General features: G+C 40.0%; 1 protein-coding gene across 1 annotated transcript; it reads left to right on the top strand.

Moving 5' to 3' along the window:
• Window positions 1–405: 405 nt before the first annotated feature.
• LOC120292626 (zinc finger protein ZAT9-like) lies at window positions 406–1515 on the top strand. The gene is made up of 2 exons (XM_039310897.1): window positions 406–533; window positions 696–1515. Exons 1-2 carry the CDS (start codon window positions 406–408, stop codon window positions 1513–1515), a joined length of 948 nt encoding a protein of 315 aa, XP_039166831.1.
• The last annotated feature ends 13649 nt before the right edge of the window (window positions 1516–15164 follow it).

Genomic DNA, 15164 nt, shown 5'->3' with positions numbered 1-15164 from the left:
AGAAGAAAAAAAGAAGAGCATAGAAAAGGCAGCAGTACAACCCCCAAATGGGGCAAGGTTTGCATGTCCCTCGCTCGTGCCTCGTCCCATTTGCCATGATCAGACATTTTCGTGTCTTTGATCCTGCCTAATCACCAGATTAACTCCCTTTCTTTTTCACTAATTTTTTTCTTTTCGGCACACAAACGTTTTGCTTTTTAACCCGAACATAATTTATAAAACCCGAGGAAATTAACAAAGGTGTGTCCTTTTTTGGTGGAGGAATGCTTGTCACCTACTCATTTCTCAGTTCCCAAATCTCTCCACCGTCTCTGAGGGAGAGGGAGAGAGGGAGAGGCAGGGACCGGGCGGAGTTCAGCATCCGAGCTTCGTAAAGTTTCGATCTTTGCCTCGTTTCCGGCGTCGATGGAGAGACCCAGATGCAAGCTCTGCTTCAGGACCTTCGCCAACGGCCGAGCTCTGGGCGGCCACATGAAGGCCCATCTGGCCAGCCTCAAGATTCACCGGACCCACGTCGCCGAGTCGATCACCTCGTATCCTTCCTCCTCCTCGCCGGAGGAGGAGGAGGAGGAGGAGGAGGAGGAGGAGCAGCAGCAGCAGCAGGAGGAGGAGCAGGAGGAGGAGCAGGAGTCGTCGCGCGGAGATCAGGAGATCGAGGAGAAGTCCCTGATTTACGGGCTGAGGGAGAACCCCAGGAGGAGCGTCAAGTGTGCAGATCCCGAGTTCTCCTTCTCCGGCGGTTCCGGGTTCGCCGTCGTGCAGGACCGAGAGAGCGAGACCGAGTCGAGGAACCCGACCCGGAGGCGATCCAAGCGGACCAGGAGGAAGCTGGGCGGCTGCGACGACAATGCAGAGGACGAGAAGCAGAGGAAGCAGAAGCTGAAGCCGAGCCTGCCGAGCTCGCCGGCCGAGCCGGAGCCGGTGAGCTCGGTGTCCGACACTTCGCCGGAAGAGGATGTCGCCATGTGCCTCATGCTGCTCTCGCGGGACAAGTGGAGGAGAAAACGTCGCGATGGTGATGATCATGATCGTGAAGAAGTTGAGGAGGGCCAAAAGGGTAATCTGATGGGGAATGAAGCTGAGAGGAAGCACCACCAGTGCGAGGTGTGCAAGAAAGTGTTCAGATCTTCACAGGCATTGGGTGGGCACAGAGTGATTCACAGGAAGTCTGTTGGGTTGATGGGTTGTGACAAGAAGAGGCAAGAAGATGAGAGAGAGAGGCGTGATGGTGGTTGGAGCAAGGAAATGGTTATGGCGCGCAAGAAAGAGAGGGTCTACGAGTGCCCGTTCTGCGGGAGGGTGTTTGGGAATGGACAGGCTCTCGGTGGGCACAAGAGATCTCACATGATGGGATTAGGAGGATCAAGTGTCGGTGGTAATGGCGATGGTGCTCAGAGCTCCAGGTCTAAAGTCTCGGCCAATTTGTTAGATCTCAACCTGCCTGCTCCAGCGGAGGAGGATAACTTCAGTGTAGTGTCTGATGATGGAGAATTCACCCAACCCATCAAGAATTGAAAAAACACGCGCACAGAGAGAGAGAGAGAGAGAGAGATCGCAGAAGAATTTTTTATTTTTTTTTATCATTGGTTTTTGCTAGGTGACTGACACTCCATTTCCTTTGATCTTTGCCCATTGGTTATGGCTAGGAAGAAAAGTTCTTTGCTTGCTCTTCTGGTGATAGATTAGAACTTAGGAGTAAGAGTATATGATCAGGTGCTTTTTAGTTCTCGAGTTGCTTCTTCTTGCAACGAAGTTCATTCAATTTGACTGCAAATGGCTTCTTGAAATTCTTCATCTCTGGACAGCAGTTAATTCTCTGTGGAAATGCTGGGAACGAACCGATGCTCGCTTCCCTGGGAGGCTGAGAGGGACATCATCAGAAAAGTAATAGTACGATCAAGTTTCTTTTATCTCCTCTCTCTCTTCTCTCTTTTTTTTTTTTTGGGGTTGGCTTTTCGCTTTTTGTTTAGGCGCAATTGTGCTGACAATGTAAGTACATTTTGGGGATTGCTTGTGGACCAGGACATGGTCTCTGCTCTGGAAATACACAGTGTTTGCTCTGCCTCTGTTATTAATCTCTTGCAATTCTTGTTTTAGTGCCTTCTTCAATGGAACCTTTTCATCATTCAATACTCATACAGCTATCGTATCTATTGCATCAATCAGTTGGAAATAACTTAGAACTGAACTGGTTTCTCTCTCTCTCTCTCTCTCTCTCTCTCTCTGTGTTTCGCTCTTTTCCTTTTGTCCACTGTCTAAGTTATTGTTGCTAAAGCGTGAAGCATGGAATCAATCATTTGAGCATGAACCAGAAGAAGCTCCAAACTGGAATTACACAAATAACCCCCCTCTCCACATGAAGTTTGAAAAAAGAAAAAAGAAAAAAAAAAAGACAATAGTTAGCATCTTCCGCTGTGAATGATAATCATGGAAATGTGCAGAACCCTCCATTTTCTGAAGTGGAAGATCCACAAAACTAGCGCTGTTTGCCTCGGAGAGAACGAAGCATTGTAAGCTGGCAGAGACACAGAGAGAGCTGTCATAGTAAATATTCCCATGGAAAGATCAGTCAGGCTTTATATTAATCTAATTCCCCCTCTTAAAAAAGAAAAGAAGAATGAGCGGGGCAAGTTCACTGCACAGTCCTGCCCTGGTTCCAGGGATACTTTCGTCCGTCTCGTGTTGCCCTGTGTGGGTTTCTTTTTCTCTTTTGCATGTGATGAATCTTGCTTCCTAAGGATGCTCAACCCTCAGACATATGCTGTCTGCCCCTTGTTTTCTTGCTTTACATAAAGATTTGGCATTTGAGAGAAATAATCATGAGTTAAAGTGAAAAGACTAGCCCAAGGCTGAGTTAGGTCGTCGATGATCAGATGGATTGGCAAGAAAGAAACAAAAAGATGTCATTTTTAGGCGCTCTTTAGGTATTCAGAGGGCACTGTTGTCCATTTTGTCATCACATATTCCCAAGGGATCTCCCTTTGGAACCTTCAAAAGGCCAAATGGGTCATGAAAAGGAGAAGAAATTACACATGGGTTTTGGAGCATCTAATTAGCATAGGCAATAGCCAGTCAATAGCCAACCCAGACAGAGCCTCTTTCTTGCAGAAAATAACGCCAAGGTAAGACAAAACTTGAAATGGGTACCAATAGCTTAGAGCTGATGAAGGGTGCTTCCTAATTAAGAATACATGAGAATACACTAGGATTATACCCCCCTAGTACATGCATAAGGATTAGTTTAGAGCGAGATAAGTAGACATGGAGTTTATCTTTTTCTACGTGATCTGCATCATTCCTTTATAATGTAATGATTTATTTAGACGATTCAGTTTCGCACATTGCAATTCAACATTTATGTAAGGACTTCATGGAATTTTGGGGATTGGCCTTATGCGGTTGTACATTCTAAAACTGTCGTGAGTGAATTCAGGGAAAGAGGGTTTTTTTTTTTTCCCCCTTCTTTGAAGAATAGAAAAGGAAAAGGTCAAATGTTTTGCATCCTCTGCCGATCAAGGTGAGAACGGGGGGAAGGGACAGGATTGGGAAATTGGAGGGAATTGTGGGGGGATTCGGTCAGCGTGACTGAAGGCACCCTTCGCGAGAAAGGCCACCGGGACTCGTTGGCAAAATGACCGGGAATTTTGGTCAACTACCCCCGCATCCTTTCTCGGAGCAGCCGGTGGCCCAGTCCACCCCTCTCCCTGTCAGGCTGTCACCTCTTTGCAGCCTCATAAATTCCTAAACCGTCTCGACCGTTGATTTCTCAATATAATCATTTTTTAACGAAATAATCGAGCGATAAATTATTATTTACCTTCTTCGTACCACTGCCACTGACAATATTAGTGACAATTATAAAAGAAGTCCTAAATTTATTTAATAAATACTAATTCTTTTTCAATTTATTCATACAACTTTTGACAATCAACCAATTGTAACGAGAAAATGCTAATGTGACAATCTAATTAGCACCGGTCATTTTACGTAGCGCAGCTATCACTGATGTTAACAATATTTGTAATTTTCTAAATTTTTCTTTTTCTCCTTTTTTTCATGTTTTTATCCACTAGTCACTAAGCCTCAATGATGGCCGATGAAGTCGCGAGCCATAGGTAATCAAATCTAGCAAAGACAAACAATTGCCAAACCCTTGCCACCTTTGCATCCTCACTAGTGTCACCCCTTGCCTATGGTTGGAAATAGAAAGGAAAAAATAAATTTTTAGAAAATATTTAAAAAAAAATTATAACAGATTGTCTACATTAGCACAACTAACATTTGTGCTAGAGATTTCTTAAATTGACTGGAAGAACTACATTGGTAGATCATCAAAAAATTTAGAATTAAATTGATCAAATTAAAAAATTTCAAACTGAATTGGTATTTGTACAATAAATTAAGATTTTTTTTTAATAATTTTACTGATAATATCGTCGTATGTTTTTTCACTTATTTTTTTGCACATACATAGGTCAACTTGACATTAGCCCTACATACTAAACATAAAAGTTGCAACTTATAAAAGTCTAGGACAAATCAAGGGCACGATCATTTCCCAGAGTGTATGATTGGATCAAATGCTTGATCCCGTGAAATTTAGAGTTTTCCAATCATCTAATTTACTAATGTTGTATTCATTTTGATTCTATAAGAACTTTACAGAGTTTGGAGCAAAAATTAAGGGTTATAATTCATTCTAAATGAATAACTTCTAAAGTGTGAGTGGCTAAATATATGCATGAAGAAAGAACAAATGTGACATCCATTATGGATCGAAACATGGTCCCCAACCCATGAAACTTAATGGGTTAAATGCTATCCTTTCAATCGAGCAAAGAATATTAAGGTTCTATTTGCGAAAAATGAAGGATTCAGAAAACATTTTTTTTTTCCAAATATGATTACTCGTATTGCTTGATATAATTAGTAGAAGAAATATTTCCATTATCAATAATAATCTATCTCTAAATATCTTCATGGATAATGAAAATATTTTCGTCCATTCATTTTTATAAATAATACAAAGAATCATTTAAAAAAAATATTTTCTAAATTATTTATCTTTTGCGAAACAAACGTATCTTAAACATCATTTCTTTGTCCGAGCACAAATTTTATTAGCCTCCTCAATTTCATGGGGTATATATAATATATGTGTGTCGATACCTTTGGATACAAGTGAATCCAATCTTCATTATCTAAAAGGAAAAACCCCGTCCTCATGTCACGGGCAATGAATGTTTGCCATGCCGAACGCTTTAAATATTAACGGAGCTTTGCGTGACAACTGTGGGCACGTAGAGAGCGATGCATACACTCCCAACATCAACAACAACAAAAAAATGTCCCCACAGATCTGTTCTTTTTCTCTTTTTTCTCACCCTCTTTTGGGGACTTTCCCTAAGACGAATAAATATGTGCCGGGATTAATGGCGGAAAGGGAAGCGTGCTGTTCAGATCTGTTTGAACGCCGATGCTTGCTCTCGACCCACCAGCTTTCTTGAACCTTATCAAATGAGTTCACTCCGAATCGAGAATGGCTCACTAAGACAGCATTGATATAACAAGAACTTAGTCAGCTGGATCTGTCTTTGATCTTCTCTGATTAGAAGAAGAGATCTTAACAATATAATGATGATATGCTGACGGTGAGCTTGGAATTCTTTATTGTCTTACAGCTAGAACCAAGTGAGATGTGTACCGGGAACAACGAAGATCACGAGACTTGTATGTTTTTGCATTTTGGCTCGAAATGAATCTAACCGGAATTGTATATGTATATATAGATGTAAATTAATCTATCTAAATGATATTTTTCCTCTCTAGTGCTCAATATTTTCCTTCAGTTCTATTTCCTCATTTCATTGTAAAAAGAAATTATCAGCTGGTGATTACCCGTTTTCTTGCCATTTTTCAAGGTAATTAATCGAGTTCATATTGCTTTGTTTTCTTCATTTGATCTGTTATTTTGCGGAAACGGTTCTTAAGTAGTGGAAAAGATTGCGTTAAGACAGATGATCGTGTTAAAGAATAATGCTAAAATCTAAAGCTTTTCAAAGCTTCACGAAAATGCACTGACTAGTTGCATTATTAGGCCTTTATAGGGTTCGGCCTGAATTATGGAGAGGCTTGGCCCCGCAATTGATCGTGAGAAGAATCACTATCCCTGTTCATCAATCAATTAGCCAGTTAATGTAATTGTTGTTCTTTCCATAAAGAAAATGGAAAAGAGATTCTTATCGTGTTGAATTTAAGACAATTGGGATTCGCTTTTGGAGCATCACGTGATTCTCTCCACCCCAAAAAAAAAAGAATATTATCAAAAGCAACAATTATTTTGAACTTCAGTTTTTCCCTTCAAAAGGAAAAAAAGGGTCAGTCAAAATACTTTTATTTATCTCTCCTATATCGAATTGTGTAATCATCTTAGTTAATACTTAATACAACATAAAGGGCAAAAAGGATTTGGGGTCAATATCGATGAATAGTTCCCACATCCTTAGATTGGTAGCCACAAGTCTAACTTTCTGTGGAGCTCGGTTGCGATTAATTTGCTTAGACAATGTAGTGGTTGAATTTGGATACCGACATTAAATTATTCTACCTAGGTAGGCGATTTAATTAGGTAAGGCGTAGACATTAGTTGTCCTTCTTCAAAGTTCAAATAGTTCCTCGAAAGAAGTCCTAGAAAAGTCCAATGCTTCTGGTGGCGGCTAATGTTTTGCATCCTAATACCAGTGTTGGACAAATTCAGTCAATCAAATTCAAGTTTGGATAATTATGCAACTCAAATTGCTCTAGATCAGAACCGTGTGCACAGGTCAAAGATCAGGACTTAAGCAGCTCATGAAGCTTACAGGATGTTTCATGAGCATCGCGATAGTTTGGTGTATGCTAGTTTCTCTGTATCATGAGAAAAAATAAATCAACTTTGAGATCTTACAATTGTCATTGTGACCTTGTGAACTAGAATTAACTTGTGATCTATTCTAATCTCTTCTTGTCATGAGATGGCTTACTCTTTAGATTTTCGACACACACCCTTGAGATTTTTTTTCCTTAATCAGTGAATTGAAGTTAAAAAAAGATAGGGTAAATGCAATCAAAACTTTAAACTGTACTCATTGTGTCACAAATATCTCAAACTTATTATTATCACGAAAAAGTCTTAAATTATGCCTCCTATGGCATCGATATTCTTTTTTTTTTTTTTTAAGTTATCAAGATTCCCGAACTTGTATTTTTTGCAACATTGGTATGAGTTTGGGAATTGGCGATACTAAAAAAAATTAAATATTGATGTGGCGATGAGCAAAGTTGGGATATTTGTCATAGGGAGAAGGCATTTTTGTCACATTAATAAAATTTTAAGTGTTTTGGTGATACAAAAGATTAGAGTATTTGTACTCAAAAAAAAAAAAAAATTAAATTTGTTTTTAAAGTTTTTGGTGGTATTTGTCCACAGGGATTTATTGAATTTTATCGTTGACTACTCAACGAAGTGTGGGCCTTTTTTTTTGGTCGGTAAGTGTGGGCCTTTTATTATTATTATCTCTTTTGGTGAGTTTCTCTCTCCTAAGTCATCTATCGTCGCAGCCCTAAAAGTTTGAAAATCAAGATAATTATCAAATCGATTCTAATCTCATTGTATAAATACCAATTTAATAAAACATTCAATTTTATCAATATAATCTTAAATATTTGTACAAAATTCTAATGCTTTCTTTCAGCTAATTATGGTCAAAAAGTACTGATATGATAATTTAATAATCACCGGTAGTCAAACATGCCATGCTAGCGTGGACATCTTTATTCAAAATGACGATATGCTTAAATCATCACGTTATAGATAATTGGCTAATAAGATTATATTAAAATTTCACTTAAAGGTTGGGATTGTTTCCCCACTAAAATCTTTCGGAATTTTCAACAATTCCACCACTCATGCAAAAGACGGAAAAAGGTCGAAGAATTGACTTATTGATGGGGAGTATTTGGCCAAGCGATGGTGTGAAGCTTCAACTACCAACAACTCTTTAATTTATTATCGGCCATACAACTACTCTTGTACTGGAGCCGGTAAAGTGATGCATGTGATCCACAGAAAAGTAATGAAAGCAAACCAGATTTACATCGAAATCACGCACGAAACATTCACCGCGACGTTCATTACACCATGTTAGGAACCAGGACAATCGCGTCCCGCAATCATCCTGTGGCCACGACGTGTCGGACCATCGAGACTACGTTTGCTGGTTCCGAACAAGCGTCTCCGAACGTGGAAAAGTCAGCAGAATGGGGAAGAGTCAGCAGATGATTGATGTCGGATAATGCGGGACTACGTTTATTGGTTCCATGTCGTTTTCCAGCAAGTTCCCTAGTTTCGACTTTCGACAGCTTGAAAGATCGCAGACATCGTTTACCAACTTGAGCCGCCGCGGCATCTCCGATATAGTCTAATCTCGAATTGAAAAGAGAAAAGCACCACTAAATATCCGTTTACGGATCGAGTACGTGGGAAATGATCTCCAAGTGAAGGATACTTTCTTCAGAATTGACATGGTCATGTAGCAATACCATGTCGTAATCACTCAAGGATCTTGAGTCTACTCTCTTTTTGTTAATTTCACAGAAGTTCTTCAACCATCATTGTATCGATCACGAGCAAAGGGAAAGACGGTCTGGATATGTTATGAAATTTTGGGAAGATGCCAATTACCCTCCTTCGCTTCGACACTTTATCACTCGCCTTCCTCGAGTTTTAAAACTACATCGGAACAATAGAGCCTCTATTGCGAAACAAATCCCAAAATATACGTGCCCAAACCATCCCACATTATGCCCATTAAATAGATGGGTGGGGTAGTTGAAGATTACGGCAGCCATCATCATTCTCAGTAAGTGCCTCTGTATTTGCTGCCTGAATGGAGCACAAGGAGGAGAACCAATGCTGTCTTACTGTCTTGTGTAAGAGTTTAGGCCACCTATGGTTAGCAAATGATGTGATCAAAGTGCAGCAGGAAATCCCCCCCAACAAACAAATAGAATGCAATCATACTCTTTTTGGTAAGTTATATTCAAAACCCAATGTGAATTTTCAAGCATTTTGTAACAATATGAAGAAGGCATGGAAATTAGAAGCTATGGAGTATTCCCAGAAAAACTGGGGTTTTTCTCATTTGTATTCAAATCCGAAACGGAAAAGGAGAGAGTGCTGAAATAAGGGCCATGTTTCTTTGCTAGCAACTTGCTAGTACTAAAGCAATGTCAACCAGATGTTCCGGAACACTGCTATATTTTTCTAGATATGATTTTTGGGTTTATATTGTTGGTTTACCTTCATGATGGATTATAGAAGAGGTCTACTCTGATGTTGCTAGCAAAGTGGGTGCAATTAAAGAAATACAACTGGAATCCAAAGATAACGGCCCCTATAAAATAGGTAAAGTCAAAGTAGAGTTGGAGCTTTCAACTCCTCTAAAAACTAGAGCATTAGTCAAGATTGGGAACAAGAATCTATGGGTGGAATTTAAATATGAATGCCTCCCTCATTTCTGTTATTCATGTGGCAAAATTGGTCACTATGTCTCGTATTGCCAGGAGATACCATATGAACAAACAAATTGGGTAGCAAATAAGGTAGGGAAATACGGCCCTTGGCTCAAAGCGAAAGTGAGAGATCATAGCCCGCATTGGGAAGCCTTTTATGGAAAGGTTGATCCAAATCATGAAGAGGAAGAATATGTACCTGAAACTCTCTTGTCGCCAGTCAACATGGAAATCATTGCAAGGGTAGAAGTTGAGACAAATGCCAATCCAACTCGGAACAAAAAACGAGTAAACATCCCTTCTTCAAAGGAGGGAAGAGATGGAGGGGAGAAAATTTCAGCAGCTAAAGAGGGGAGTGGAAAACAAATAATGTATCTAGAAGGCCTTAATGGTGAGGGATTGAAGGATATTGGAGATGTTGGTAAGAAAGTGATGAAGCACCAAAAAACAAAAAAACAAAAAATAGTAGAAGTTTCTAGCTCTTCTTTTCTTGATGAGATGGAGTTATTAGAGACCCCTGTGCAGTTGGTAAAAGAGGGGAAGGATTGGGCTTTGGTGGCTAGCCCTAATAAGCCACCAAAGACACTATGAAGATCTTGAGTTGGAATTGTCAGGTGCTGGGTAATCCCCTGACAGTCGAGGAGATTAAAGCCTTAATGGCTCTAGAACAGCCCAATTTGGTCTTTTTGATGGAGACAAAAAAACAATGAGACGATAGACTTTACCAAAAAAAAAAAAGAAGCAATGAGATGATAGTGGACAATGTGAGAAGATGACTTAAGTTCCAAAACATGTTTTTAGAGCAACCAATAGGAATTGTTGGGGGCTTGGCGCTTATGTGGAATGAGGATGTGGCAGTTAAAATAAACTCAAGTTCAAAGGAGTATATGGATGTAGAATGCAATGATCCTACTAGTGGATATCTAATGAGAATCACATTCATGCATGCTTCACAAATTTCCAGGAGAGGATTCTGTTATGGCAAAAGGTTCGTGATATTCACTCAAACAATCAACTTCCATGGTTTTGCATAGGGGACTTTAATGAAATTCTATATAGCTGGGAAAAGGTTGGGAAGAGGGAAGCTGATCAACATCGGATAGCTGCCTTTCAGGACCTTCTTAATGATTGTTCCTTGATTGATATAAACATCAAAGGCTGTGCCTTTACTTGAGCCAACAATAGAGAAGGTGAAGCCCTAGTTAAGAAGAGGCTGGACAGAGCCTTATGTACAATGGATTGGAGAATTACGTTCTCAAATGCTGAATTTTGGCTCTCCCTGCGGTAGGTTCAGACCATAGCCTACTTTTGCTGTCTTTACATTCTATTTGTGAGAGAAGAAGGAAGGAGTTAAAGTTCGAAGCCTTTTGGATGTAGGAAAAATAGTGTGGGGATATCATTAAAAGCTGTTGGGGAGGCGATCAACACTATTACACAACCTTTTCTTAGAAAATTCAAAATGTCACGAAGGAATTGGCTTCATGGAGCAAAAGAAAGTTTTCTAATGCCTCCTCCAAATTAAAAGTCTTCAACAAAAACTAATTGAGATCACAAATGGTGATTACGAATCTTCCAAAGAAAGTGTAAAGTCAAAAATTAAAGAGAATATTGAACGGCTCGGATAGGAAGAGATGTATTAGGGTATGAGGTCTCGGGTTAATTGGCTTCAATGGGGTGACAGAAACTCAAAATATTTCCATGCTACTACGGTTCAACGAAGATAACGGAACATAATTACAGTGCTGAGACTAAATGAAGACAACTGGTGTAGAGACCATAAGATCTTGAAGCAACACATAGAGGATTACTATCGTTCTCTATATGAATCGACGGGTCCAAGAGAATTTCAACCCATTCTGGATATATGCCCAACCCTAGTCACCACAGAAATGAATGTAGAGACCATAAGATCTTGAAGCAACACATAGAGGATTACTATCGTTCTCTATATGAATCGACGGGTCCAAGAGAATTTCAACCCATTCTGGATATATGCCCAACCCTAGTCACCACAGAAATGAATGAAAGCCTCTTGGCCCCTATCTCAATGGAAGAAGTAAAAGAAGCGGTTTTCCAGCTAGGCTCCCTAAAAGCTCCTCGCCTAGATGGACTCAATGGACAATTTTATCAGCATTATTGGGAAGATATCAAGCTAGATGTGCTAATTTTGGTTCGAAAATTCTTTGAATCAGGTAAACTTGACCCCCTCCTCAACAAGACTCAAATATCTCTTATTCCAAAAATGAAAAATCCAAAAAGCATTAGTCAATTTAGACCAATCAGTCTATGTAACTTCATCTATAAAATTATCTCCAAAGTGTTAAGCAAATAGATTGAAACCATGGCTTGTTGAGGTTATAGCCTCTGAACAAAGCGCCTTTGTTAAAGAACGACAAATACAAGATAACATTTTTATTGTTCAGGAGGTGTTGCATCAGTTGAAGATCAAAGAAAGAAAAAAGAAATTCCAGGAAATCCTTAAATTAGATATGCAAAAGGCTTATGATAGGGTTGAGTGGGACTTCTTAAAAATGAGTATGTTAAAGATGGGGTTTAGCGAAATTGATTGAGCTAGTAATGCAATGTGTTTCCACAGTGTTTTTTAGTATCAAAGTCAATGGAGATCATACACGATATTTTACACCCACGCGTGGGATAAAACAAGGAGATCCATTATCCCCGTACCTCTTCATATTGATGGCTAATGTTTTTTCCTGGATGATGCACAAAACTGATAGAAGATGGGAGCATCAAAGGAATAAAATTGAACAGGTATTGTCTCACATTGTCTCATCCATTGTTTGCTGATGGGACAGTCAGAGAATGTCAAAATTTGGCAAATGTTCTGCACCAGTATTACTATGCAACCAGTCAAGCTATTAATCTAAATAAATCTGGTGTGTTTTTTAGCAAGGGCTACCCTTTGAGCTTGAAGAGGAATATGGCACAAGAGTTACGAGTGCCTATTATTGACAAAACTGGGAAATACCTGGGAATTCCATTTGATTGGGCACAAACAAAAAAGTAGATGTTTACATGGATTCTTGCTAGAGTGAACATGAAGCTTGAAGGCTAGAAAGAAAAGTTCTTTTCTAAAGCTGGCAAAGAAATATTGATTAAAGCCGTTGTACAGGCTCTTCCTCAATATGCTATGTCAATTTTCAAAATCCCTATCTCAGTTTGTAAAGCCATCAAATAAAGAATTGCAGCTTTCTGGTGGAAACAAAATGATTCCAAAAGAGGTATGTACTGGAAGAAATGGGAGGTCTTGAAATCTAGAAAAGATGAAGGGGTTCTCGGCTTCAAAGACCTAATTAATTTCAAAAAGGCTATTTTAGGCAAACAAGCTTGGAGACTTTCAAAATCACCATCAACCTTATGGAGCCAGATTCTAAAAGGAGTTTACTATCCAAACGGAGACCTATGGAAGGCAAAAATAGGGCAACATCCATCTTGGGGTTGGCGAAGTATCCTAATAGGAAGGGACACTATAGAATTAGAGGTAAGGTGGATTGCAGGAAATGGGAAAAGCATCAACGTTTGGCAAGACAAATGGCTTCCAAGGGGAGTGATAGGAGGACCAGCAAATAAGGATGATCATGTGCATGTTGCTGAATTATTAAGCGATGAAAGGAGGTTATGGGATACCACCTGTGGTGGCGGCGTAGTTGGTTGAGCACTCGTTCCTTTTGCGAGAGGTCCAGTGTTCGACTCTCTGCGTCGTCTGTCTTGTTGGAAAGGAACCCACGACTTACCCGGCAGGTAAGGGTGGTGGTGACTCTACCTGCTCCAGGGTTTACCTCGCTGGGTTGCCGGCTTACGGGGGTTCCCTGGGTTACCAAAAAAAAAGGAGGTTATGGGATAAGCCTAAACTTCGCAATCTTTTTTATGACCAAGTAGTCAATGAAATATTATCAACTCCCATTTGCGCTCACCTACAGGAAGATAGGCAGATCTAGATGGCAAATAAGTTAGGCTCCTACACAATCAAGAGTGGCTACAATAGGGTCTATTCATTGGCCAACAACCACGACTCAAACAAAGCAACAACTTCCTATCAACCGCCTAGATCTCTATGGACCAAATTATGGGATATTCCAGTCCCCCACTAAAATAAGGTTTTTCCTATGGAGTATATGCCAAAATGTAATTCCAATAAAGGATAATCTCTATAAGAGGAGAATCTTACCTAATCCCCTATGTCCCCTATGCTTTCGGCAACCTAAAACAATAGAACATATTTTCTTCGTATGCAAAAGGACTCGGCATATATGCTAGACTCGTGCCTCAATCTCTACAACAAGACTAATTCAGTTACTCGGATGGACAAGTGGTTTGCAAATTTCTTTGCAGCAAAAGCGCACTTACCCTTAGCAGATATGGTGGCCAGCACAATATGGTTAATTTGGAAGCTCTGAAATGACTACATCTTCAAATCCTGACCCCCCAAGGCTGACTCCATAGTAGATCTAGTCCAAGCATAAGTTCGGGCTTTCTCCGAATGGAACCCGAACACAGAACAACAGATAACTAGAAGGCGAAACTTACTCGATTGCTGGACAGTGCCAGACAACAACAACCTCAAGCTCAACGTCGACTGCTCTTGAGCGAAGGGAGAGGAGACAAGCTCTGTGGTTGGGATAGTGCGCGACTCGCGAGGCATGGCGATCGACGAATTTGCGAACGAGATTCACGTTGCGTCTCCTCTGCACGCCGAAGCCCTAGCGCTTCGCACGGCTTGCACTTTTGAAACAAATAACATAAAGTCACGTGGGAGAAGTTCGGTTCGGGGGAACTAAGTGGGAAGTACAAAGCGACAATATTTCTCTGGTGGAAGCAATATTGGGCCAGGCTAAAGTCCCATGAGCTGTGAGCAGTTTGCTAGATGAAAGCAAAGGTATTCTATAAAGTTTAACCTTCGTGAAGTTATTCTATTGCTCAAGAGAAGCCAACCAAGCCGCTAATTGGGCAGTGAGATGTCATCGCCTCAAAACCCTTTTCCTAAATTGGTTATCCGCACCACCCCCAACCTCTTTGGAGTATTTTATGTTGTGAATCCAATCTATTGTCTACTTGTAATTCTTGCTTTATGAATGAATTAATGACATATTTCAGACCCAAAAAAAAAAAAAAAAAAAAAAAAAAAAGATGGGTGGGGTCGAAAATGATTAGACTCGAATCGACTCTTTTTTTTTACAATATAATTTTAGCAACTCACACCCTACCCGACCTCAGATTTTGTCTTTTTTAATTTCTCCTTAAGTTAATACTTTTGAAATGTGGGTGACTTATAAACTGGCTTGTTGAGTCAATGAGGGATCTCAAGTGCTCAAATAGGGTCGTGGGCTAGTAGGCATGGCATGTGAGCATCATGAACATGTGGGTGAGCATCATGAACATGTAGGTGAGCATCGAGCTGATAGACGAGAACAAAGAGGCTTTAGGACTAGGAACCTGTGGGCTCCAGTTTGATGAACTAGCCTATTTTATGTTTTTGGGTATAAAATCGAATTCTTATAATACAATAAAAATTACACAATTTCACTACAAAAATGTGTTTTAGTCATGCTATTATATGTTCATGTTGAAGACCATGCTTTGATTCTTGATGC

This window comes from Eucalyptus grandis, chromosome 4 (assembly GCF_016545825.1).
Source record: "Eucalyptus grandis isolate ANBG69807.140 chromosome 4, ASM1654582v1, whole genome shotgun sequence".
Lineage (NCBI taxonomy): Eukaryota > Viridiplantae > Streptophyta > Magnoliopsida > Myrtales > Myrtaceae > Eucalyptus > Eucalyptus grandis.
This window is presented reverse-complemented; position numbering and strand designations above follow the sequence as displayed.

What these genes read in the sequence shown, in the direction of transcription:
- LOC120292626 (XM_039310897.1), top strand. Translation starts at nt 406, where the DNA reads ATGGAGAGACCCAGATGCAAGCTCTGCTTCAGGACCTTCGCCAACGGC. An exon ending in GTCGCCGAGTCGATCACCTC is followed by an intron (nt 534 to 695) that starts GTATCCTTCCTC and finishes GGAGAACCCCAG; the next exon opens with GAGGAGCGTCAAGTGTGCAG.